Genomic DNA, 25,279 nt, shown 5'->3' on the forward strand with positions numbered 1-25,279 from the left:
AGGAAACAGACGGGGAACGCCTCATTTTAGGTTGACAAGAGTTCCAGGGACATTGAAGCTATCCCAATCCAGGGATCCCAGTGATTTTCAGAACATGTGGGAAGGCCTAAAGGAGATGATAATATCAATATGCAATGTATAAGAACATATCCTCAGTGATGCCCAACAATCTATCCTTGAAAAAGGCAGAACTGTTGCCCCTTCCAAAATGTCTTACATTAAAGCCACTGAACTAGAAATCAGGACATTTTGAGAAAAATATTCTGTACAGAATGTGTTGCAGACGAAGAGGAAATGTGCAGTCAGATATTGTCAGGGTTTGATTTTGTGCAAATTAATAACAAAACCTTCATCCAATCATATGCTTACAAACTCAGTTCCTCTTCTGAAACGTCTGTGATTCTTCTTAATATAAAGAAACACGTGACCCATATTAATTATCTCAGTCTCTTCCAAAGCAGACTGCATTCCATATCTATCACCACTCACCTTGCTCATTCCCTCCTCGACCCAGGTGTTTCCTATGCATTTGTTCTGCCTGTGTGCACGTCTTGTTCTTTGCAAGCATGCCTTTGCCCGAGTGCAAGGCAGATACAATACAAAATAGGTTAATTTAGAGCAGGGTTCTGCAACCTTTGTCTCCACGTATGCTTTTTACTACAACTCCCATCACCTACAGTCAGCCCTGTCAATGGTAAGAGGTCGTTTGAGTTGCAGAACAAACCATTTGGAGAGCTGCAGAGCCGTAATTTTAAGTGTTCCTGGCATCTCTTTAAGCTTACCTCTCAACCAGCCTTGGACTGGCCTATAGAGCAATAGGGCAATGCCCAAACCCAAAATACAAAATGCTAGTGTGGGACAGTTTTTTTGGTCAAAGTTGGACACTTTTTTGGCCCATGTGAGCCAGTTTGACAAGTAACTTCACCATGCCGCTAGTAGTTTTGGCCAGTGTTTACTGAGTACATAGGGCCTCATCACTAGTCTGGCGGAGACCCTTAAATACGGCGGTAGCACTATTACTGCCGCACTTAAGGGTCCGCCAGATCATGGCTTTGGTGGATTTCCCCCCAGCTCTGAGCTGGGGGGCCGCCGGTGGTAATAGCGCGAATTTTCCCCATTGGGCCCAATGGGGAATGAGGAATTCCTGAATGGGCCCAATGGGGAATGGGCAATAACCCTTCCGCCAAACCCGTGATCCGGCGCTAATAGCGCCGGGGGGTTTGGCGGTAGCGCTAATAGCGCCAGCGTTACTGCCCAACTCGTGATGAGGCCCATAGTCTTTAAAATGCATAATTTGCATCACATTTGATCACAAACCTCCCCTCTTGGGTACTACTCAAACAGTCTCTCACAAAAGTACTGAATTGCCATTTGAACTGGGGGACACTTTTTCATTAGTGGCCAAGACAATTGTATGCCCCAGTCCGACCCAGCTCTCAACAAATGACTTCTATGCCCAGTAATGAGGAAGACATTTAATCTGAACTAGAAAAAGGTTAACATCAGTGGTCGAAGTGGGCGGGAGCGGTTGGGAGCGTTGCTCCTCTACTTTTTTAAATTACATTTTACTGTTCCTATACATTTATTTTATAAAGAAACCATTCCCGAACGGTTTCATTTTAAAATAAAAGTGTAGGAAGAAGTTGAAACTTGCACTTTCAGTGCACTGCACTCAACGTTCTCTTAATCAGCAGGTTAATGTGTTTCGGGGTTTGTACTGTGCGTGGGAGGGGGTGTGGTAATGGGGTGTGTGGGGAGTGGGTGCAGGCCAGCAGGGAACATAGTTCCACTATTTCTTTTCGTACAGTTCGACCACTGGTTAACATTTCATGCAGATTCCTTTACTGCCTAAAATGTTGGGGTGATGGCTGCAGCTTGGGAGACAGAGCCAGATGAATGAGTTCCGACGATGGTGACCTTTTGGTGGATAAACATCTCAGTTTGTATGCAAAAGAGGTTAGTTATCACCTATTGTGATATCTGTTGGTTGCTTCAGATGGCTATGTTTGCTATTTTAGACAAAGTCCTGCTCAGTGCACTCATAGAATAAATGCTTACCAGTAGTCTTGTTATTTCCAGCATCATTCATGTTTTAAGTGCCGTACTTTCAAGATGGCCGCTGCATTGTGCGCCTCTAACAAAGAAGTTCAACAGCTATATGCTCTTTGTTGATATAGTGATTGCCAATTTCAGAAGTGATCTCTAAAAATGGCTAGCTTGGTCCTCAGGTCAGTACTGGCCCTTTCCAAACCCAAGTAACCCTGCTGCCTAGCAAAGAAAATGGTCGGCATAGTCTCATTACCTATGACCCAACCTCTATCTCTAGTAGTACGTGACAGAGAAATCTGCCTCATATTACTGTAAAAAGCCCCATGGCGTTAAATGCAGTCTTTAGCAGATATGTGTCTTAGCAAATCACATAACAGCAGAAATAAAGGTGACTGAGGCCTAGGGGGTAGAGAGAATGGTTTATGGTTACAAAATGAGTCAAAGAGATCATCCAACAGAAGCTAAGGGAACCTTTAACACATGAACGCCTTGGGCTCGCTGAATAGTATCACGATATTGATATTAACAGCGGCACTACAGTAATGAAAATAAAGAGAAATTAAATAAAAGCTCACAAAAAGGCCTGGCCTGTGAACATGGAGGTGCGTACTACTAATTCTTGCCACCATGGCACAAGTTCGGTATTTAATGCAACATGATGATGACGTAATTAACTTTCTGATGATAATCTGGTGACTTTTTTTTTCTGGTGCTGCCGACCCACTGCAACCCAATCCACTGTTTCAATATTAGCATCCCATCTTTGGCAAGAGATGTCCCCGCCGCCACAAGCATGTCGGCTCGCTGCCAGCCATGAAATGTCAGCGTGGTCTTTTTTAATTATCTCTATTTTGAAATCCGATTTTGTTCCCCTTCCTAAAATTGCAGATGTTTCGCCCTCTGGTAACACGTGGATTCGGCGGGTCTGGGGTATGCACTGGCTGCTTGGGCTTCTCTGGCCAGGATGGGTGATGAGCTATGGTATCCTGTTTATGCTTGCGTAGTCACTGGTACTTCCTGTTTCATGGCCTTGTATTCCTTCTCTTCCGCTGACGTTCTTTTGTCTTCCCCTGCAGCTCTGGGGCATAATCAAGCAAGGATACAAGTGCAAAGGTAAATACAATCCCAGCTGGTTTTCAAACCCTAAGTAGAGCACTGTTTTGTAAAACACTTATATCATCAAAGACAACTTCGTCAACACTAATTTGGGCTCAGTCAGGAATAAACTAGCTCAGCCATTACGTGTCATACAGTTGCAGAAGGCTATTGTTAGGTGCATGAGGGAAATGAACAGGAGCTCTGTATGTGCTAAGCGGCTTAGTGCCATAAATTGGTTGAGAATTTGCCCAGCACAGAAAAACAAGCTGGCGCTTAAACCCATTGCGCTCATGCTTCCGACATCACGGGCCTGATTCACAAAGATGCGCCCTGTACTACATCAAGAGAGGAGACACCTGTTAGCCTCTTTCATTTGCTCCTGCTATTCTATATCTGATTCACAAAGCCTAAAACCCAACTCACTTAAAACTCACACAACCATCTCTCACCCAGCAATCCGCACGCACTTTACTACACTGCATCAACAACATACAAACAACACATAAACAGCACCAACAGCCCACGAGGCCTCGACCGGTCCGATACTCGCACCAAAGCTCAGCGCACGGTGTATACCGAACTGAAGCTGCCAACAGCACACCACTTGTCCCACTCTCCTACTTCCCCTCCACCCGACTAACCCCACCCGTCCTCCTTCTTGTTTACAGATCCGCCAGAGCACCTGGGGAACAATTCCATTGGTGACGGTGCGCTACATAAGTACCTTTAACATAACATAAAACCAAAGCAATTCTGGAGGAGTCTGGAATGGTGTACCTGGAACGGTGCACCGTTGTTTGATAGAGAATCTTTTGATAGTCTTCCTTTTGGTTGACTGAATTTGGTCGATTCATCGAAATCAACATACATGTATACACATCTAAGTATGGGGGCAGGGGAGAAGGGATACAGTTCCTGAGTGGGGCACCTGGGCACCAGGGTGATGACGTTATGTGGGGACCCCACATAACAAAACAAGAACTGGGTGAATTCGGGTGGACTAAATGTAGTTGACCAGAAAGAAGACTATCGAATGATAGTCTATCAAACAGTGTACGCCTGTCTGGAACATCTCCGAGAGGTTCATGTGCAAATGCAATTCAAAAAGACCCGCTCCAGGGCATCACCAGATACGCTGCAGCTTTAGGCTTTGTGAATCGGGTACAAGGGAGCAGGTGCAAATCTAAGATCCTCACCACCTTCTCCTCATTTACTGTAGTGCATAATTGTGTAAATCATGCTGCTATGTGTGCAATTACTATAGTGCATAATTGTGTAAATCATGCCGCTGTGTGCAATTACTATAGTGCATAATTGTGTAAATCATGCTGCTATGTGTGCAATTACTATAGCGCATAATTGTGTAAATCATGCCTCTATGTGTGCAATGTTGATGTGTCAGTGAAGATGGCAGGGAAGATTTCAGTGAGTAGTGCATTTAAGGTGCTTTTCTGTTTCAAATGTGTCTTCAAAGGGTGGCAGTAGCCACTGTGCAGCCCTTTGGCTTCACCTGCGGTAGAAATTTCTGCAATTTGCGAATGTGGTGCTGTTTTCAGCGCATTCTTAAAATGAGTCTTAATTTGTAAATTAGCTGCTGAACTCTCCTCAGTCGCAAATACTCATGATCTTTTTTTTTAGAATACCTCTTACAAGCCTTGCAAAATGTGACGATTGTCGCCCACCTCCTGCTGTTCTTTCGCCTTTGGCAATCGGCGGTGGTATTATGGTGGTATTGTGGTACACCGTGATTGCGCATACACTGTAGGCCACATGCCCACATGGCATTTTGCGAATGTCCAAATGCATTATCGTATTTCAGTTAGTGCCAGTGCAATTGTGGATGCCACTTCTGCACAGAGGTGGCACCATCATATGTAAGCCAAAACTAATGGGGCCGCGCAAGCCTCAGGAGGCACTAAGGTGCCACCTATGTGCCAAAAGATTTGCATGGAGCCAGTACAGTTAAAGCAGCAGCTATGAGGCACAATGAATCGTTGCCCTAAAGAGTCACCTAGGAGTCAAAACTAAAAGTGGGCTAAAGCACCACCTGATCCAATTCTAATGGTGGCACTGAAGTACAACCATGAGCCAGAGCAAATAGTGGCACTAAAGCACTGCAGCACCATGCTTGCAGCACAGCACCCATCCCCTGCACAACCTGCAGACAGCCTAAATCCAGGGAACTCCAACCCTCAGCACTCCGGCTGCACTCTTGCACTTCTGTTGCCCACCACAAACAAGGAGATGTCAAGGACCCAATTCCGGAGCGCGTCCCAAACTGCAGCTGACACCTCGCACACCACTTGGCTCGCAGCCTACCCCAAACCAATCTAGAACCTGCAGCAAGCAGTGATGGCTAGATCAGAGCACCTCTCTGATCCCGCCCACCTTACACCTGCGAGTCAATGCCCAGCCAATGCACCATTCGCCCAGACACCAGACATGGGTCTCTCAGATAACGGAGTTGTGCAGCAACTGCGATGCAGGCGAAGACACAGCACCACCAAGTCATGCCCGGGACAGCTGTGGAGCATGCCAAACAGCTTTCGCATTGATACAAGGGCCAAAACAAATGCTGACTCGAGAGTGAAGCAACACGCGGGGGACACATTTAGTGGTGGTGCTGAAGTCTCGCCTTTCAGCCAAAAGTAACGGTGGTGCTAAAGTGCCACCCATAAAGACAAACTTAAAAGGAGCCTTTCCTTTCCAGCTTTCAGAGTAGCCAGGTGCTGCTGATTTCTTTATACGTTGTACACGTGTTCCTTGTCAATTGCGGCTCATTCTCAGTTTGTACTGTCATTTTTTTTTATAGATTGTGGAGTGAACTGCCATAAGCAATGCAAAGAGCTGCTGGTGCTGGCCTGTAGGAGGTTCTCCAGAGGAATGTCGCGGGGCAGTAGTCACGGTTCTTTGCCGGGCAGTCCATCATTGGCTCCAGGTAAGATGGCGGCAGGCCAAACATAAACTCTTTTTGTACGAGTGATCTTTACCCCTTGCTATAACATAATAGAAACACTTATGTACAGGCGCGTTATAAATAACTTAACATATCATACATTTCAGGTGCGGTCAACATTTGCCTTTAATCAGCCCAACCGGAGTCCTCCCAAAATGGCAATTGTAAACACCTCAATACTAAACCGTTTTTTGTTTTTTTACATTCTCGTGTAGTACTTTTTTTTTTGCATTTGTGAATTAAAGTTTATGGGCATTTACCATGCTACTGTTTTCACAAGGCTATCCATAAAAATATGTAAAGTATTTTTATTTTGTGCTGGAGGCAGTGGCCTCATTACAAGCTCCTGGTATCCCGCCGGTAATTCCAGCAGATACCGGGGAACTACAGTACTGTCTCAGCTGCCAGATAGCCCATTATTGCAAGGATATTACGTCCAGCGCAAATGCTGGAAAATCCCCATTCCTAGGACTCCATGAGATGGGGATGCCGCAATCACAGGCACCGTTGATACCGGTGCCTGGTATTGCAGCATTTGTGTGGCGATAGGGGCCTGATCCACTGGCAGATCAGGCCTGTCGGTAGGTCACAGTCCCTACGAGCAGACTTGTCCTTTGCAGATTCGGAAAAGTGCTGGTATACATTGTTACTGGCGCCTTATTTCCAGACCTGGAAACTCATAATGATCCGTGTCTAGGAAGCAAATGAGACAACGCTATTGCCCAGGACATTGCACGCGACTAGCATCCGCTTCGTGTAACACATTGCAGCAGCACATTATTGCAAGTGGTGCCAGGTGCAGAGCGAACACTGTGGGGGTCAGCTGTGGTAAACACTGCTGCCAGTTGTTCAAGAGGGTCACAAATTACAGGGGCAATTATTTGGAATGGGCTTTGTATTGGTTTGTGGTAACAGGCACTCCATTGCACAAAATGCAAGTGTGACCACAAAAATGGATATCCATGGATTCTCGTTCATTCTGCTTTTCTGCAGGTACTTCATACATTTTGAAGTTGTCACGTCTTTTGGACCCGCCACCAGGCTGTCATCTGCTAGGCAATACACGTTTAGAATTGCAGTACAACGTGGTAAATTGTGGGTTGCAATACTACTTAAGCAAAGGATACCCCTTAAGACCAATTTGGGTACCTGGAGTTTTACAAAATGTGCATGGTCTTGTTCGGCACAAGAAAGGCTAGCTCAAGGGTTTACGTAAACATGGAGTGGAAACATGGCAATATGGGTCAATCATCAATTTTAATAAAACCCCCATCTATTCTAGTGGATGCAAAACATATTGGAGCTCATTTTCCTTGAGGCATAACGTACATTCAATGCATAACAGTCATGCTTAAGACTTTTACGCACTGAATTAACTTTACACCTCATTATTATTCATCTGCATGGCAGACATGGGGGAAGAGTGTAAGTTACAGTTCTGTTCCGCCTCCCCCTCCTCTCCACCATACAAATACCCTATCATTTATTCCAGCATGACATTTTCATGCTGGTATACATGCTGTGGATCCCTATTGAATCCGCCTTCATTTTACACCAGCAGAAAGCATGCAGATTCCACTGGAATCCATTGTAAACGCTGCCTGCCTTACGTAAATGACAGGTGGCGTTAACTCATTTTACATTCCCCTTTTGTGTTCTGCTGTGCACAAGATAGCAATTATGCACAGGGCACTTATGTATGCTAAAGTACAAACCTAACGGCCCCTCCACATAAAGTACGAGGAACTCATCCAGCGTGCTTAGCGGAACCTACAGTGTGCCTTGAATTCTGCCTACAAGGTCAGCTGATAAATGCAGTGTGGCAAAGGCCATTGGTCTACCCTTAAGAGATCACCTATGATCTATGCAAAGACAACCTTCCCTGTTTCTCTTCATTGTGTCAACTGTTGGAGGGGTCCAGCTACTTCTATCCACCTAGATGATGGTTGAATGAGCTAGCAAGCATGCCATCTCAACTATCGATGTTTCCGTTATGAGGGAGCAGTCTGAACATGCCTCGCCATACTTTTTTGCAGTCCATGACTTGATCTGAAAGACTGTCGTAAACATTTTCCAGGGCTTAATTATCTCTGAGCACTCGTCACACTGACTGATTGGTTTGGTGTTGAGAGATTCCTGTGAGTTGCTTGTACCCTTAGCTTGCATTCTGTGTTTCAGTAAACCTATCTAAGTGCAGTTTCATGGCACTTAACTTTTTGAATGACTTACTACATTTGCCTGCACGCCCCAATTTAGGAAACTTAAACATAAACATAGACATACAATCTAAGGGAAAACCAAGACCACATTGTAGGGCTTATAAACACATCATAAGGGCACTCAAAATACCGTCTAATGATGCTGCTCAATGCATCCACCGCAGGATATTGGAGCAATCCCATTTGCAATGTTTGTCATCAGCATGTGTCACCAATCAAGAATGGGTTTCCTTCAGAAAGTTTGCAGGACAACACCTCTTTGGCACAGTTTTGTAGTTCGACACACATTCTAGAAACCCTGTGTCTAGTTTTATCAGTTTCTTACCAAGCAGCACTTTCAATCTTGATATTGAGAAGTGCACACTTATGACCACAACCAAAGCAAGCTAACAGCTAGTTAATATTGTCTGTTTGCTCTCAGTCCCCTTGAAAGCTGCTCATCTTTGAGGATCTGCATCTTCCGTGTTTGGCCCCTCATTCTCTACCAAATCAAGCCGTTCCAGCAAGGCACTCGCCTCCTCTTCTAATGCTTCACCTCCTTCAACTGCTACACCATCTCCTGAACTCCTCACCACACCAACTGCCAACTTTCTGTGTCCCAAGCATTTAACCCCTACACTTACCCATGTGAGTTCTGCACTTTTATACTTTGGTGCATTCACCCATAAAATCAATCATGGAGGTATTAAGTTCAGCTGTCCAATAGAACTATCTGAGCATGGGGATTGGCTGACTTGGGTTTTGTTTGTTTGTTTGTTCATTATTTATAGGGCGCCCAAACCCGGAGGTAGCTGGGCGCACAACATATCAAGGTTAGTTAAGGCTTAGTTACATTTGCATAGATAGTTAGATATAAGTGCATTCACAGGTTATAGTTTACATAATTACAGGTAGGTACATGTGCCAGAATAGTTACAGTAGTAGTTACAATTTGAATATTTTACAGGTATGTACATATGCATGGGTTATAAATCTTAGCTGTGTAAGAGCTGCCTGGGAGAGACAAGAGGGTGAGCATGATATGCTGTAATTATTGGTCATTCTGCCGTAACCAGTTGCGGGTGTTACGCCTAAAGCTGTTGTAGGATTGATCTCTTCTTAGCCCGACTGGTAAGGCGTTCCTTTGCTGAGCTGCTTTTACCGGGAAGCTATTTCCACCTGTTTTTTTAGGCGGAATGTAGGAGTTTGGCGACAGTAGGAGTTGGCTGTTCTAGTTGGGCGTGTAGAGGGTTTTCCGGTTATTCTTTCCATCAGGTAAGGTGGTGCTGCATTATTTAGGCATTTGAAGGCTAAGGTGACCATTTTGAGGAGGATCTGATCAGTGATTTTTAGCCAGTTGTGGTTTCTTCTAGCGTTATAAATGTGCTCTCTGGTAGGGAGATTCAGGGCCGTTCTAAGCGCATTGTTTTGCAGGGTCTGTAGTTTGTGATGTGTTTATTGGCTCCTGCATAGAGTGCGTTGCAGTAATCCAATTTGCATAGGGTGAGGGCGTTGGGTAGGATGATGCAGCTAGCTGGTGACAGGAAGGGTCTACCAGCTTTGATGAGTTTGTCGGTATATGCAGTGGAGGAGGCCAGGGAGTTTACTTGTTTTCTTAGGGAGAGTGTGGAACCCAAGTAAAAGCCTAGGGTCTTCACTTCCTTAGCAACTGTGATTATGTTACCGTCGATGTTAAACGTCTTGTAGTCATCATTAAGTTTTTTTAAGTTGTTGACTGAGCCAAGGATTAGGATCTCTGTTTTATCATCATTCAGGCAGAGGCCATGGGTTGCCAAACATGCCTGAATGAGGATGTATATTTCATTCACTAAGGCTGTATCCGATGTGAAATTGCACGTAAGGGGGTTAAGGATCTGGGTATCATCTGCATAGTTTGTGTAGGTGATACCCAGCCTGTCCAATTTATCGTATAGAGGATTAGTGAAGATATTGAACATAGTTGGCGAGACACAAGAGCCTCGGGGAAGCCACACGTTGTAATAACTGGGTCTGCAGAGGCTGCCACGGAGAAGACACTCATGCTTCTATTGTCAATAAATGATTGGACCCAGGCTATAACCTCATTTGAGAAGTGGGCTGCCGATGCTAGGTGTTAGCATAAAACTGCGTGGTCCACCAAGTCAAAAGCTGCCGACAGATCAAGGAGGAATAGCATAGCTGTGTTTCCTTTATCATTGAGTTAATCAATTTGGGCTTTGAGGTCTATTAGGGCTGTCTCTGTGCCGTGTTGGGGTCTGAACCCTGATTGGGGGGAGCCTAGTAGTTGGTTAATTTCGAGGTATTTTTGAATTTGTATGTAGGCCACTCTGTCAATTATCTTCAGGAGAAAGTGGACAGTGATAATGGGCCTGTAATTAGATGGGATGGATGGATCTAAGGATTGTTTATTAAGGAGGGGTAGGACCCAGGATTCTTTTAACCTACTTGGGACTGTGCTTGTCCTAAAGGAGGCGTTAATGAGTTTAGTAATGAAGGGAGCTAAGTCTCTAGCTGCGTCCTTGATTATTTGGGCAGGGCAACTGTCACCTTTGCAGTTTGAGGGCTTTAGTGAGGCGATGATTCTTTCTGTTTCATGAATAGAGATTTTGGTGAATTTGAACGGCGCTAGGCCAGGTCTGTTGCTGGGGTGGGAGGGTGGGGTGCAGTAGGAGTTTCCGTGAGTGGGAGAGTAGCTTTTTGTAACGCAATTTTGGTTTGCAATGTTTTAATTTTATTAGCTAAGGCATTTTGAATGTTGGTGCACCATTGTTTATCTTTGGGCAGGTTGTCTGGAGGGGGTATAGGGGATTCTAGTTTGCGTAGAGTTGTGAATAGTTCCTTGGTGTTAGAGAATTCTTTAGAGATCCTTTCGTTATAAACCTCTTTTTTGGTTTGGAAATTTCCTTTTTGTATTTAGTGGCCAGGAGTTTGAGTTTTAATTTATTTTCAACCGAGGGTGTGTGAAGCCATGTGGCTTCTAGCTTTCATTTTTCCATTCTAAGTTCTTGTAGGAGGGGGGTGAACCAAGTGTTCAAGTGGGCTTGTTGTTTGCTCTTGCAATTCTTGAGTGGGGCGACGTTGTCTAAGATTTTGGTCATAGCATCATTATAGTGGTCGACCAGCGTGTCAGGGTTAGAGTTGTTTGGTAAGGTTTTAATCACAGGAAGGAGACGTGGTAGAATGTTATTAGTTGTGATATTTTTTCTGGATCTGGTGGGCAGAGGGGGTGCCATTATTTTTTCCTTGCTTACTTCTTTGTTAAGTGTTAGGGCAAATTTGATCAAGAAGTGGTCAGTCCAAGTTTGGGGGGTGATTTAAGTAATTTCAGTCGGACAGTTTGAGGTGGCTACCCAGCCAAGGGTCCTGCACTTGTCATGGGTAGGGCTGAGGACATTTTGGGATAACCCATGTTCGTTAAGCATAGTGGCTATAGCTTGTGCTTGTTTGTCGTCAGGGTTGCTAAATCCTAAATTGAGGTCACCGAGGATCATTATTTGAGTTGATTCTTTGATGTTACTAGCTATCAGGCTGGAGATATCTTCTTCAAATAAGCCTAAGGGCCCCGGCGGCCTGTAAATAAGGTAGATAGTCAGAGTGTGGCATGGGTTGAAACTATTAAGTAGTCAACTTGTTGTAATTGACTGCTACGTGTGAGTGTTGCTCCAGGGACCAAACCCTTATCAGAGTGGTCCGCCATCTTGGATTTTTGTTCTTGCATGGCACACCCTCATCCTGGTCCCAAGGAGAATGTTCAGTTGTGGTGAGAGTGATCTATTTCTGATTCGCGCTTGGGCTCACAAACCTTGATGCTCTCGGCTCATGGGTACCTGTGTGAGCGGCATCTGATGTTTTAAATGTCCTCTTTGCAAAGTATGCCAAAATGATTGAATCAAAGTTGAAAAATTGTCCACCAGGACCTGCTGTCACTGTGCCACAGGCATATTCGGCAAATGAAGTCTCTTTGAAAGTGTCTTTGTCCAGCATTCGGGTTACCACGATGGATTGTGGTCTCACAAATAGCACGATTACTGTACTGGACACATTTAGAAACCGTAGTCAGTGATTTCCCTTACATTGAGGCTGCTTAGATTCTGGGGAGGGTTGGGGCATTCCCTATACCTGGAAGTGGGCTTCTCTGCTACTGCTGTCTACTTTGGCAACTGGCTCTAGCGCTCAGAAATTCCCCAAGTTAATTTCCAGGTGACATAACTTCTATGGGCACTTGGGTCCCTCGTTCTGATAAAGGGTTACTGCTGTTTAGGGCTCTCAGCCATCCAAAAGGCCTCTGGTGTCTTACCTTTGGGGCGACTTGGGATCCTATGCTTGTACCAGGGTCCTTCTTGTATCTCCTCTTAGGCCCCCATGGTCTGCTTACTCCCATCACTCAGCCCCCTACATTGGAATGTGTCATAGTGCCCGGCACTTCTTTCTTCACTAGATAAGTTGCTTGTTTGCCATTTATAGACGTTGTCATGATGTAACACTTCTTCTCATGCAAACTTGTCACCACCTAAACATGGACGAGGCCTCAGACACTTTAAGATCTTTTGCAAGATCGTTTTGGGCCCTGGGGTTCTGAAGCTTAACCCCTTGGTAGGTCATCACAGACCTCCCAGGGCACTACTCTTCAACCAGAATAAGAACCTATCGAGGAGCATGGGTCTTGAGTAGCCCTCTCACTTGTTGCCTCTCTTCTTGGCCATCTCTTTCTCCTTATCACTTACCCTTTCCTTCTCTTTCACCTCCTTTCTGTCCACCTACTTCTCTCTCCTCCTCTGCTTTTCAACATGCTCGGATCCTCCTCCACCCCTCTCGTTCCTTCTCGTCTTCTCCTCCTCCCTTTTGCTGTTCTACTACTCCTCCACTTTCCTCTCCTTGGTGCTCCTCCAAATTCCCTTCTGACTTCTGCTCTCTGCCTCCTAATTACTGTCTTCCACCTCCTCTGCTTCTGTTCCTCTCTCTTTCTCTGATGGTCTTGCCTCATCCTCCTACGGCTCCTCTTCATGTTCTTCACCTCTGCCTCTCACTCCTTCTCCCCTCCTTTTCCTTTTTGTGCTGCTGCATCTCCTTCACCTTCTCTCTTCCCTTCTTCACTGGTGTTCTTCCCTCCTACTGCCACTTTCTGCTCCTCTATACCTCATTCCCCTCCTCACAACTTAATTTCGCCCGTCTCTTCCCTTCCACCTCTGTTCTCCTGTACGTCCACCATCACCTCTCTGTATCTATATTCTTCATCACTCCACCATACTCTGTCCTTCACCTCACCTTTCCTACTTCCACATTTCACTCCATTGCATTCTCCTCTTTATACTTTATACCAACGGTCTCACCCACAAGGTTCTTAAATGTTTGAATGAATTCAGCTTTGAATATGTGGGGAGCAAGCATTAACGTTGGCTGGCTCACCAGGGGACTACAAACTTCCAAGCTGTTGCTGCTTTGTGGGCAGGCCGGTGGGCAGGGCTGCAATCTAACTTTACTTCTATGCAGGCCACCATCTTGGAACTATACTCATCTCTGTGGCAGCCACAGATACTCTGCAGTTTGTGAGGCTCATCATTGTTTATGGTGGCTAGGTGTTGAATTTTCTTCCTTGCGATGGCTCTCGCGAATACGGACAATCCACACTCGCACTGGCATGTGCGATCCATGATTGCTGCTAAATGTCTTCTTTGAAACCATATGTGTCTGGGCTCTGTGGACACCAATCACAATGTTCAACAGTCCTGCGGACCAAAGTCATCAAGTCTCTGTTGTTTGTTGCATGTAATATATGTGTCATTCTCTGCAATAACAATGCCAAATTCTTCCTGTATTGAGTCAGGGGAATTTCTCCTAGTGAGACCCCTTTGGTCAGGAACGGAAACCATATTATTAAGTTGAGCAGTGAAACCTTCATGATCTCAATAACGGCCCCACTTACTAAGGGGCAAAGGGTTTCCCTCAACTATTGAGGGGATCAAACAAAGAAAGTTGGGGGTGGACTGAGGAACCCAGGGATCCTCCATATACCTTTTACAGGGCCTAGTTCACAGCCAAGGTAGTGGTCCTCGGCCCTCATGATCTCCCAGTCACATTAGCAAGCCCAATGCATGGGGCTCCCTTACATACTTCCCTCCTTCCATGGAGCCCCTCCCCCCACTTGATATGTTTATAGGGCGACAGCTAATTTAGTCTAAACATGCCTTGAGGTACCCTTCCTGATGTATAGCAGTACACATGAAGGGTTCAAATGCCAGGTAACATCTTATCATATGTTGGTATGTCTTCTTATTTCTGGCCAACCAAGTGAAAGGGTCATGATAGATGAATATGTCTTCCTCCCAGGTTGTACTTAAGAGCTACTATCACCCATTTAAAGGTGAAGAATACAAGCGCTATCGTAGCATAGTTGTTTTTTCCCTAGGACATGTTTTTTTACTAATGTACAAAGTGGGGGATTCAATAGCCTTTGCATTCCAAGACAGCATCTCAGTGATGCTGAGAGAAATTTGGCATAATGAGGAGGACTGACGGTATAGCGAATCCTTTAAATCCTCAAAGACGTCATGACTCTGAAGGATCCACTGCAGCTTTATAGGGTGTGAAGCCCTCCGTTGGATGATCAATGGTCTGGCTAGGCTGGAGAATCAGAGAATGAATCTCCAATTATATCCAACCAATCCAAGGAATGCTCACTCTTCCCTTATTATAGCTGACAGATTTTATAGAGTGCCTTGACTTTTTCTGTCTGGGGTTGGGCGTGGCCCTTCCCTAGTTTGAAACCCAGGTATTTGATAGTGGACAGGGCTACATAATGCTTTAGCGGGTTACCAATCAAGCCTGTTCTTTGTAAATTCTCGGTAACTAAATAGAGGCGCCACATTTGTTGACACCAGGTGTGATTGGGGATTATGATATTGTGCAGATAGGCTCCCACATAGCTCTGATCAGAGGTCTTTGTACTTGGCCCATCAAGCACTGGGATGTAGTTGGTTCTCTATGCAAGCCAAATGGGCATACTGTAAACTGAAAGAATCCACCCGGGGTTAAAAAAAACAAGGTATTTTTCTTTGTTTCCTGTTGCCAGTGGAATTTGCCTTGTAGAATACAGTGTAGGTATATTGTTAAATGTTCCAAATTATTCAATCACCTCACTCAACCCTTCTTGTCATAGGATAGGCATCAATGCTATGAGGAATTTGACCATCCGCACAGGGAGAGTGCACTCGCCTGGGCCTTTTGATTTTTTGATAATAAAAATGAATCATAGGCGATCAACCTCCGAGAAATGTGTGTGGCCATTCCGCACCCATTTCATCTGCTTCCCACCCAAAATGCATAGTCACATGTACTCCAGGAAGACACAGCCTACAGGTGCTGACTTCCCCTGTCATATTCAGCAGGAATGTGACAGCCAGGGGTATATGAAAGCATCTCAAGAAGGCACACCTTCCTCCAGCCATGGGCAGCCTAATTTATATATCAAATGCTCCATGGATCTGCTTTCCCTTTGTCTAATCCGGCTGGTGTCAATGCATACTAAGGAGGAATAATTAAGGCAAGCCTGGAGAAGAGGCTTGGTTGTCGGAAGAGACAACAGGAAGGCGGGGCGAACACCCCTTTAGTATGCAATGTGTCAACTTGAAGCTAGTTCCCACCCTCTGTATGAAAAGCAGTGAAATGCATACCTGGGTCCACTATTTACCGAAGGCAAACCCCTGCAGAGCTGACCCCTTTCAGAGGGGAGAAGTATGTGATTTGGGGGAGACAGGAAGTCTGCTCTCACCATATACTTCAAGGGAGACCTGTGCTTTAATCAAGAGTAACAGAGGTTTCAGTTAACCAGAGAGACACTATGATCTACAACAGACAGGAAGATGGGTGGGGCTTAGGTATATGTTGCCACCCCTTATCTGTCCTGTTGCAGAGCACTCTGGTCCTGACCTCATGCATAACAGAAGATTGTTGGTGGGGACCCAGGATTGGTTCATTAAGGTAGGCTTAGCCTGCGCCAATCACTGGGACTCATTTGGCTTTAAAAGAGGGCTGAACCCTTCACTTGTCAGATCATCCGACGACTTTGAAAGGAGTAAGAAGGACTAATTTGGACCTGGGCTGATGGTACAGTCTACCTTACATCTTCTGCCAGTGAAGGAAGGCCAGGAGGGAAGCAAGATCCCTCCACCCAGCACACGCCGTGCCCTGCTAGGTTCTGCCAGCAAGCTTCCTAAGTGGGAAGCGCCGGAGAGTCTCTGGACAAAGGACAAGGCCGTTGCCTGAAAACACTCTCCTGAGCTTTGGACCGTCCACCTTGAAAGGATGATACAAGCCCTGCAAAGAAGCTAGTAGCGCCACACAAGCATTAACCAGCGTCCATCTTTCAAGGACATTTGAGACAGTCGAGCCTTTGAACCGCTGTCTGTTGTCACACCGCAGTCACCAGAGCCGTCCGAGACACCTCGACCAGCATTCCAGATCCGCCAACAAGCACAGAGACAATGATTCTTGGCCCGAGCCGCCACGCCGGCCAGCCTGCAGCCATCCGTCCAGCCGCGCTTGTCGAACTGCATGCTGCCTGATACCCACAACTGTCTCCCGCCACTAATGGGCTGCGAAGCAACCTGGAACCGCTGCGATGCTGTCGAGCTCCAAGAACCTCTTCAGCACTAGGTACATTGTGGTTCTGCCCCCCTGCTCCTTCTCCAAAGGCCCCTAGAGACAGTACAGCCCTTTGCCCCCTTGGTGCTGGAACCGAATAACCTTGAACAGTAAGACTGATTACTTTGCCAACTACCATCCTGTCATTATCCAGAGTGCATCCCTTTCCTTTGTAAAACTGTCTGTCGTCTGTGTTCCTTTACAGGGTGGGTCGTATTTGAAGTGTGCTAGAACTGTCTGTTGTAGTAATATTAAAGTAGAGATTTGTATAAAACCTTGACTGGACAGTCCCTTTTATCATTTGGTAATAATTGTATTTTTGCTGTGTTGCAACTAACCAATGAACCACGACCTTGCAGAGATAAGCCTGCCGTTCCGTCCACGTTACCAAAATGGGGAAAGGAGGTCTTAGAATTCACTTGTATTCCAATCTGATCTGATCCCTTCTGGTGTACTAGAGGTGTGGGTTTGATTTATGGTTTAAAAAATGATATTCATCCTTCGACCACTGGTGCCCCGGAAGTTGATTCATCACAAAAGCAGTGCTAACCTTCCAAAAATCAATGCAAAAACACCAGCAGCTGTCCAGTTTCCCCACTAGTCCAATAGGGCACGCCAAATGATTTGGGAAGGTTCAATAATCTTCAAGTCTAACGTCTTCTGGACCGGTTCTTGTACCACTTGCCATTGTGTCTCAGGTATAGAATACAATTGGACTCAGACATCCTCCCCCATTGACATATGTAAGTCATTAAATAGGTCCTTTTTTCCTGGTTTGTCCAAAAATATATCATGAAAATTATCTAGAACGTCAGAGATCATTGGTTTGATATTTCTTGAAACTCTCTGCGATCATTGCTTGGAGAATGAGCTGGAAGAATCTCGTGGTCTCTCACAGATGGTGCTCGAGACAATTACTGGACAATATGAATCATTCCAGGCTTTCAGCTAATTCACACGGTAAAGGTCACTAAGAACTTCTGTGACCTGATAGGGCCCATGCCATTGAGTCACCAGCATATTTTCTGCATGATCTACTACAACCTGTAAATACCAGTTGCCTGCCTCAAAACGTGCAGGCATTGCAGTGGAGCTTGACCCACATCTGCCCTGTGAAGTATTAATGTGCTGACAAATTCCATGCTGAAAGAAGTGGATCGATGGATGCTCCTAGGTCTTTGCAGTGCCCCAATGCCCTGCTGTAAAATGGGAGTGAGCCACCTCAAGTACCATCTTCCTGAATGGGTTATGGGCTAGAAAATGATAAAGGGTGATTCTGTCCCACCTTGCAGGTCCTGGCTCTAGTTCCCAAAACACTGTCCTCAACTGGTCATAATGGTCTTGTGCCTTGGAAACCTTTCTGTCTTTGTACTCACTTCTCCGCTTTGCCCCTCCTCCTCCTACACCCCCTCAGCAGTCCACCACATCTGGTCAAGCTGGTAGTGTGACTGATGCTCAATTTAAAAATACTGTCCACCTCTCTTCTAGAGAATCCTCCAATCACCTTCATATAGCTCTCCTTCTTGCATCCTCTGGTGGTCCTTTCATTCTCCAACTGATATCTCTCATCCGCACTTTCTTTGAGGGTTCTTCCAACCAACTCATTGATATGCACTTCTGCTCCCTCTCACTGGCACCTCCATCCTCCTCTCTGTATCCCCCTTCATCTTATTCTATTTTGATATTCCCTCTAGCCCCTTTCACCTGCTGATTTTCTTCTTCTTCTCCACACTCCCCTACCCCTCCTCCTTTCCTCCCACCTCATCCGTACACTCCTTATGCCCACTGGCCTCTTCTTCTATCCTCCTTTCTCAAGCCTCTTCCTCCAACATACGGTAATCTCACTCTTATCGTGGTTCCAAATTTCCTTTTTACCACCTAAACTTTAAATGTTTATGAAGGTGATCAGCCATGCTCCGCAAAACACTTCCATGCTCAATTCCCCTCAGGTGCTTGTGTTTATTGAAGGTGTCATCTGATTGGTGCAAATTAAATTGGGAGATGTCCTTTCTGGTCCTGGCTGCTCCACCTCCAATTACTCTAGGATTAGGTGCAAGCCTTTAACAAGGCCGCTCGTCATCTCGGATCATCTTTCCCCACCTCCAGATGTGAAGCCACTCCAGCGGTGCAGTGCTCCACTTCTTGTTGCTCATACCAGCCCTGTCTGACTGCGAATGTGGTCCTGCAAGTCCAAGGTTCTGCTGAAAGTGAAGAGTGTGGTGGGGTGTCTGCATTCTTCTCTCTTTCTGGCCCACTTAAACCTTGTTACTCTCGTGGCTAGGATCTAGGTACACCCTGGTTCCCTGAGGGCACAATGGCAACAACTCAAGGGTGGCCTGTTAGGACTTCCCTTGAGCTGGTGAGTCCTTCTAAACCCATATAGATTCAGTGCTTCCACTCAGATTGGGGTCTTTTCTGAAAGGGGCTGGGCCTGGATTAACTCCCTGTAACAAGCCCCTGCGAACCTACTAGTTATGGTGAGGTAAGCAAATAGAAGCTCTCTGCACCTCGCTTGGTCCTGGCATTGATTACCAGGAAGCATCCCCCGGTCACCTTTGCGTTCCCACACTTTACTCCAAAGGTCAGGAAAGGGACTTGGTCACATATCTTCCCCACTTTCCTCAGAGCTCCCCTTCCAGGTTATCAAAGGGATGCCTACACAAAGTGCATATTTTCCTGTAGGCGCACTTACCAGTGGTATACTGTGAACCGATATTGCTGTAGAGTCAGAAACCACTGGTAGAGCTGAGAGCTGTGTGTTTCTGTCCTTGTTCCTGGCAAGCCAGCTGAGGGGCACACTGTGGGTGACTCGGGTGAACATGCAACCTGTGAGGTAATAGTCAATGCTTCAGTGGCCTACTTTATTGCCAGACATACCAGTTCCAGAACTGCATAGTGCAGAGATTGCAGATGATATAAAGGATAGGTTGCTTGCATCCATTACATTTTGAGAGCACACTGCACTAATCGCAGCCCAACAGGCGTAAGTCTGTAAAGAATAAATGCTGGCTAAAATCCAGCATTATGAGGTGGGATGGATCCATACTGACTTCCGTGTTCGTGTCTCAAAGTAGTGGACAAAGTTACTGACTCGGCCCGGTTTGTCCACATCTTTAAAATGAGTCAGATAGACTTGCAAGGTGCTTACTAGATTACCCTTCAAGTTCTAAGGAGCCATCTAAAGACCTCTGGGCTAACCATCAGAGTTGCGTCTTCAGAGTTATACCAATCCGTGTGCCAGTTAATGTGGTATATTGAGTAGCTTGCTAGGAGAACCAGCACTTGATCTGCCTCATGCTATTTCCTTAAGGATACCTGGCAATCATACAGACACTTTCTTTTGACCTGGCTTTTTTGTGTCTGTTGATGTACAAAGTTGCTTACCAGACCTATCTGTTTTCTGATGGCTTGCACAAATGGAACAGTATTTCGTACCATTCTTCCTAAATAATGCCCAAGACATCGCTGCCATAATGGGGAGAATCCAGTGGAGGCATGCGCAGTCTCTTTCGGTGGAGTTTTGCTAATAAAGTACAGGAAAGCAGATTGTTCCAATTCTTGGTGTCTTCATCCACTAACTTCCACGGGAGGTTCTTCAAAGTCTGATTAAAGCTGTCAAATAAGCAATACATTTGCGGCAAGAGAGTCAACTTGGTCAATAGTTTCAAAATAAATATGGATCCCTGATCCATAAGGATCTCCCAGGAAAAGTATGCAACCAAATGCTTAATAATTTGTTGTGTGGCATTGGGAAGGGGCAATGCCTGTGGGTACTGAGTGGCATAATACATGATTACAAGGAGGTATCTGTTGCCTGCTTTGGACTGGGTGAAAGGCCCATGATAACCATAACTGGTCAAGAGAATAGGCCACAAATAGTTAGTAGTGGTTTTAAAGTTGCTCTAGTCGCATCGATGTGGAAGGTTATTTAGCAGACAGCTGTCTTTCCTTTCTGATTAATGTCGGGCCAAAGAAAACAGCTAAGCACATGCTCCTGCGTTTTCGCCACCCCTTGATGATCGATGGGATTAGGCTAACTCTATGACAATACTTAGAATGTGGGGGGATGAGTACCAATAGCAGGTCTGTCCAGTACCTTTAACAGTCCGATCAAACTTCTGCCCTCTTCTACTGAGGTTATTTGGTCACAATTGGAAAAGAGAACGAAAGCCCATGGAAACTTTAATACCATTAGACATACAAATAGTACGACTAGAGAAGGTTAACCCTGGGAGGTTTGACGAATCTAAGGTATTTGTCCCTTCTCCCCAGGGGGGAGCCTCCCCCTTTGAGGCTGGGGAGGTGAGCCCAATCCGCAAGACCCTCCCTAGAGGTTTGGGCAAGTGGGACCTGACTGGGAGAGACTCCCCCTTAGGGGACAAGGACTCATGTTCCTGTTAGGAACTCCCTAGACCATCCACCATAATGGCCTAAATGGGATTTCCAGATGTAAAGAAAACTGTAAGTTCCAGGGACTCAGCTGAGGGCAAACTAAAATAACTCAGTGTGCACAAAAAGGAGGATCCGTCTCTCTAAAAGGAGGCATACATTTACCTGAGACGAGGAGGCTGGTACCAGAGAGTACGCCAAGTAGAGGCGAAGCACGACCAGAGAGAGAAGAGCATAAGCAGGGGAAGCTCCCTGACGAGGTGATGGCAAACGGAGGCAGAGTCAAGGAGAGCCACAGAGCCCACGAATTTCGTAGGAGTCCTGGGCATCAAAGGGATACATGAGAAGCTTGGCAATTCCAAGGAGAGAGCCACGAAGAAGGGAAGTCTTATCCCTATGGTGGTGTGACCATGAGAACTTCGTGGTGAACAGTCTGCCAGTTGAACATCGCTGAAACCACTAAGCAAGAGAGTCCACGAGAGACCCTACAATCCGTAGTCCGGCGCGGTCACATAGAGGAAGAGAATGGAGTGAAAGATACTGAAGCCATGGAGAAATAGAAGCAGCGCAGTACAGCAAGACAACTTGAGCAAGCAGTGAGACCGAAAGGGTTCCCCTGCAAAGACAGAGTGACGGGAGGATGGCTAAGGGGCAACGCATTTGTCTTGAAAGCAAGACAACGCATAGCAACACAGGTTTGAATCCCCACGCTTAGAAACTGGTCCCCGATATTAAATGCGTTATAAAAAAACAATTTTAATTATAACGGGGAGAATGGGCATACCGGGAGGCCGTCGAGGCATCACTATGTAAGTGGAGAAACATATCTCTTGTGAAATTGAGAAGATACTGAAAATAACCCCAGTAAAGTGGAACTGTATGAATGTAACCATGAGAATAACTAATAAGCCTGAGAGAGAAGGTATCAAGTAATGGATACCAAGAGAAACTGGTCTCAGTGAAAGTTACCAATTCCTACATATAAAGCCTGTAAAGTTGAACTGTAGTAAAGTGATCCAGAGAATAGTGAAGAAACCTGAAAGAGAAGGTGTTAAGAACTGAAGACAGGCAGATCTCCGGACCCAATGGTTGTGGATCCTCACCCGTGCAGCACCACGTACTTCCGACGACTCGATTGGGGAGATCTGTGGTTTACTTGCAGCTCTGGCATTCCACTCCATCATGGGAACTTCTCCGTGACAGGACGCCTAACCGCATCCTGCGCTCCCGAACTCAAGCATTTCTTCATGCAGCGCTGTTTGCAGCTAACGAAATTCGCCCTGATGAAGGACCAAGTATAGGTCCGAAATGCATTGGCACATCATTTCTGCTTCTTCTTAACAAATGAAGTAAAGAATCAATTTACTAAAAGTTTTGTTTTGGATACATTTTTTTCAAGAGCATTTTTGTGCCTTCAGGCACAATTTTCTACAACGTATCTATTTACTTAATATGAATGAATTTAATTTCCTTCAGTAGTCTTCACTACAATTGGCGACCCAAGGTCTGATGGCAATTCTTTCCCATCAGACATTTATGCAACTCTTCGGTACACCCAGTATAGTGTATACTGGTTTACTTGGTGACGCCATTAATCGCCTGTTCTAATTAACTAGTAGCCATACGAATGCAAAAAGAAACTCAGCGGTGCCCGCCCTAACCACTTTTTCTTTGAAGAACTGAAGACAAACACCCTGGGAAAAAGTGTGGGGATCTAAGTAGGAATTGAAGTCAAGCAAAGTAGGACCGACAAGAAGTGATCAAACAGAGCCACGGCAGGAAGGGGGAAGGCTCATGTTGCTTCAAAGGACAGGTCAACTTAAAAAGGCCAGAATTGTAGAGATCCGAAAGGCCTTGAACGCTGAGAGAGTCTATGAGCATGAGGATTACAAAGCCTTGTGGAGTAACTATCCCAATAGGGGAGAGCAGACCCCGTTACATAACAAAAAAACTACCGGACCTTGTCCAGACGGTGACAAGAGACTATCTGAAGGGATCTTAATAACGGGAACTATGGAACACACAGAGACAGGGCCGTAAAAGAACAAGAAGAAGGAAGAGACATTTTCCTAGCATAACTTAAGTTAGTCAAATAGTGGCAGGGTCAGTTAGAATTAGTGTTGGATGAGGACAACTTCATTTTGGATTTTCTGACGATTGACCCCGAGTTATTTTTATAGACAGGGAAACCCCAATAGTGATAGGGAAAGATAGGTCTTATACTTATTGTTTGAATAAACCACACTGAAAATGTCCTCCAAGTGTCCGCCTGCTCCTTCTGACCCACCACAGAGCCTGCTACATGCATACACATAAACACACCTGGAATGCAATCTCTGTTTGGCACTATGTTTTAGCACATGGAAGTCGTTATTGACCTCCTCCAAGCCAATCAGAATGTTCAGGGTGCAGTCAATGCATTCTGGTATTGACTACATTCTGAATTTTCTGACTTCAAAAGCAGACAGGGAAACAGCAATGCAACGTCCAGGCATTATTTTGTTTTACCAAAGACTCCCTGTCTGGGAGAATCTTTTTTCCCCCATTGCAACACTCAATGTACTGCACCCAAGAGATCTAACACATGTGAAAAGCTTCCGCTTTCGTATAGAGAAACCATTTTAAATGTGCCCCTAATGCATGCTCATGTTAAAACCTTTCCAATTCAACCAGGGTTGGAATAAAATGCTTAACTTTTAAAGACACCCTTCTTTTTTACATATTACAAAATAAAAGCACATGTAATTTACTAACACTGATTATTTATTTCGCTCATTGTTAAACATTTTCTACTTTACAACCATTACCAGTTTGTGCTAATAGCCTCATAGACCTCGGGAGAGGTCATTATCGCCTGGGATAATGACCCCTCCCCACCTTATGGCCCTTGTCTTCACCTCAAGCCATAGGTTGTGGGTGCGTCATTATCCCGCAATGATGAACCTCCCTTGGTCTATAAGGCTATATTATTAATCCTAGAAAAGATTGGACAAAGACAATACCTTTCCAGTGGGCGGTTTATTGTCTTATGCGCGCAGGCTTTACCTCTAGCAGGTACGGTTTGTGCATTAGATTGTTAGAGAAAAAAGGGACTGGATGATACTGCACGGCAACTGCTTGATTTCATCCAGAATATTGACAGACTGTCCATACAAAGCCCTACCTCAACCTCCAACTATCCCTTCCACGCTGCAGCTGATTTCCTCCTTATGTCAATCAGTCTCCCCCACACAACCTCTGGGTATTAAGCGCGTTATAAATAACCCATCATATCATATCATATATCAACATCCAATTGTTGCTCCTTTGCCTAAGCGGCTTGTGGTTACATACAAAAGCCTAGGGACCAGAAGATGCAGTCTTGTGCAGTCGCTCGATGGCCGGCCCCGGTTCACGCGCAAGCCTCCACTATGGACCCATTCCCCCATTCGGTGCATTCTGCAAAGCGTTCAGGTTGGCACGGAACTCTGAAGGACATTTCTTTCAAACACAGGTACATTTGGAGTGGCAGTCTAAAAAGCTACTTGAATGCATATATAAGGGGGTGATATCCACACGAGTTCAGGGGCCACAGGCAGAGCCACTGAGTAGCCCACTAAGCTCACATTCCGGCAGCCTAGCTGTGCCCAAATCTAGCGGTCTTTTTTCCCTTCTCACTAAATGGCCGTCTTTACAGGGCATATGAAGGTAGCAGATCGATGCACTGCAGCACTTTCTGGTGCGTTTTCATCCTGGCAGAGGTTCATGAGAGTAAAAGTGTGCTGTTGCTTATTCCCCCGGTCTGGACTGCTGCTGAAAGGGTCATTGAGTGGCCTGTGCTTAATCTTTCCTGACAGAGACAGCGCAAGGAATTGATTTCTAACCGACCCCCAGAGTCTTTCCGATTGACTTGTTTTGAGATGTCCCTCTTGAGACCCGTAGAACTAGAAAAGTGCAGCGACAGATTAGG

General features: G+C 45.5%; 1 protein-coding gene across 5 annotated transcripts in view; it reads left to right on the plus strand.

The window, feature by feature from the left end:
• RASGRP3 (RAS guanyl releasing protein 3) overlaps positions 1-25,279 on the plus strand; it is a 702,554-nt gene that overhangs the window by 650,633 nt on the left and 26,642 nt on the right. For all 5 annotated transcript variants that reach the window (XM_069607912.1, XM_069607913.1, XM_069607911.1 and 2 more), the window contains 2 exons: positions 3,126-3,162; positions 5,960-6,085. In XM_069607912.1, the coding sequence (XP_069464013.1) occupies positions 3,126-3,162; positions 5,960-6,085 (163 nt within the window). The remainder of the gene's footprint in view (positions 1-3,125; positions 3,163-5,959; positions 6,086-25,279) is intronic.

Source organism: Ambystoma mexicanum, chromosome 4q, assembly GCF_040938575.1.
Source record: "Ambystoma mexicanum isolate Mex_15411 chromosome 4q, UKY_AmexF1_1, whole genome shotgun sequence".
NCBI lineage: Eukaryota > Metazoa > Chordata > Amphibia > Caudata > Ambystomatidae > Ambystoma > Ambystoma mexicanum.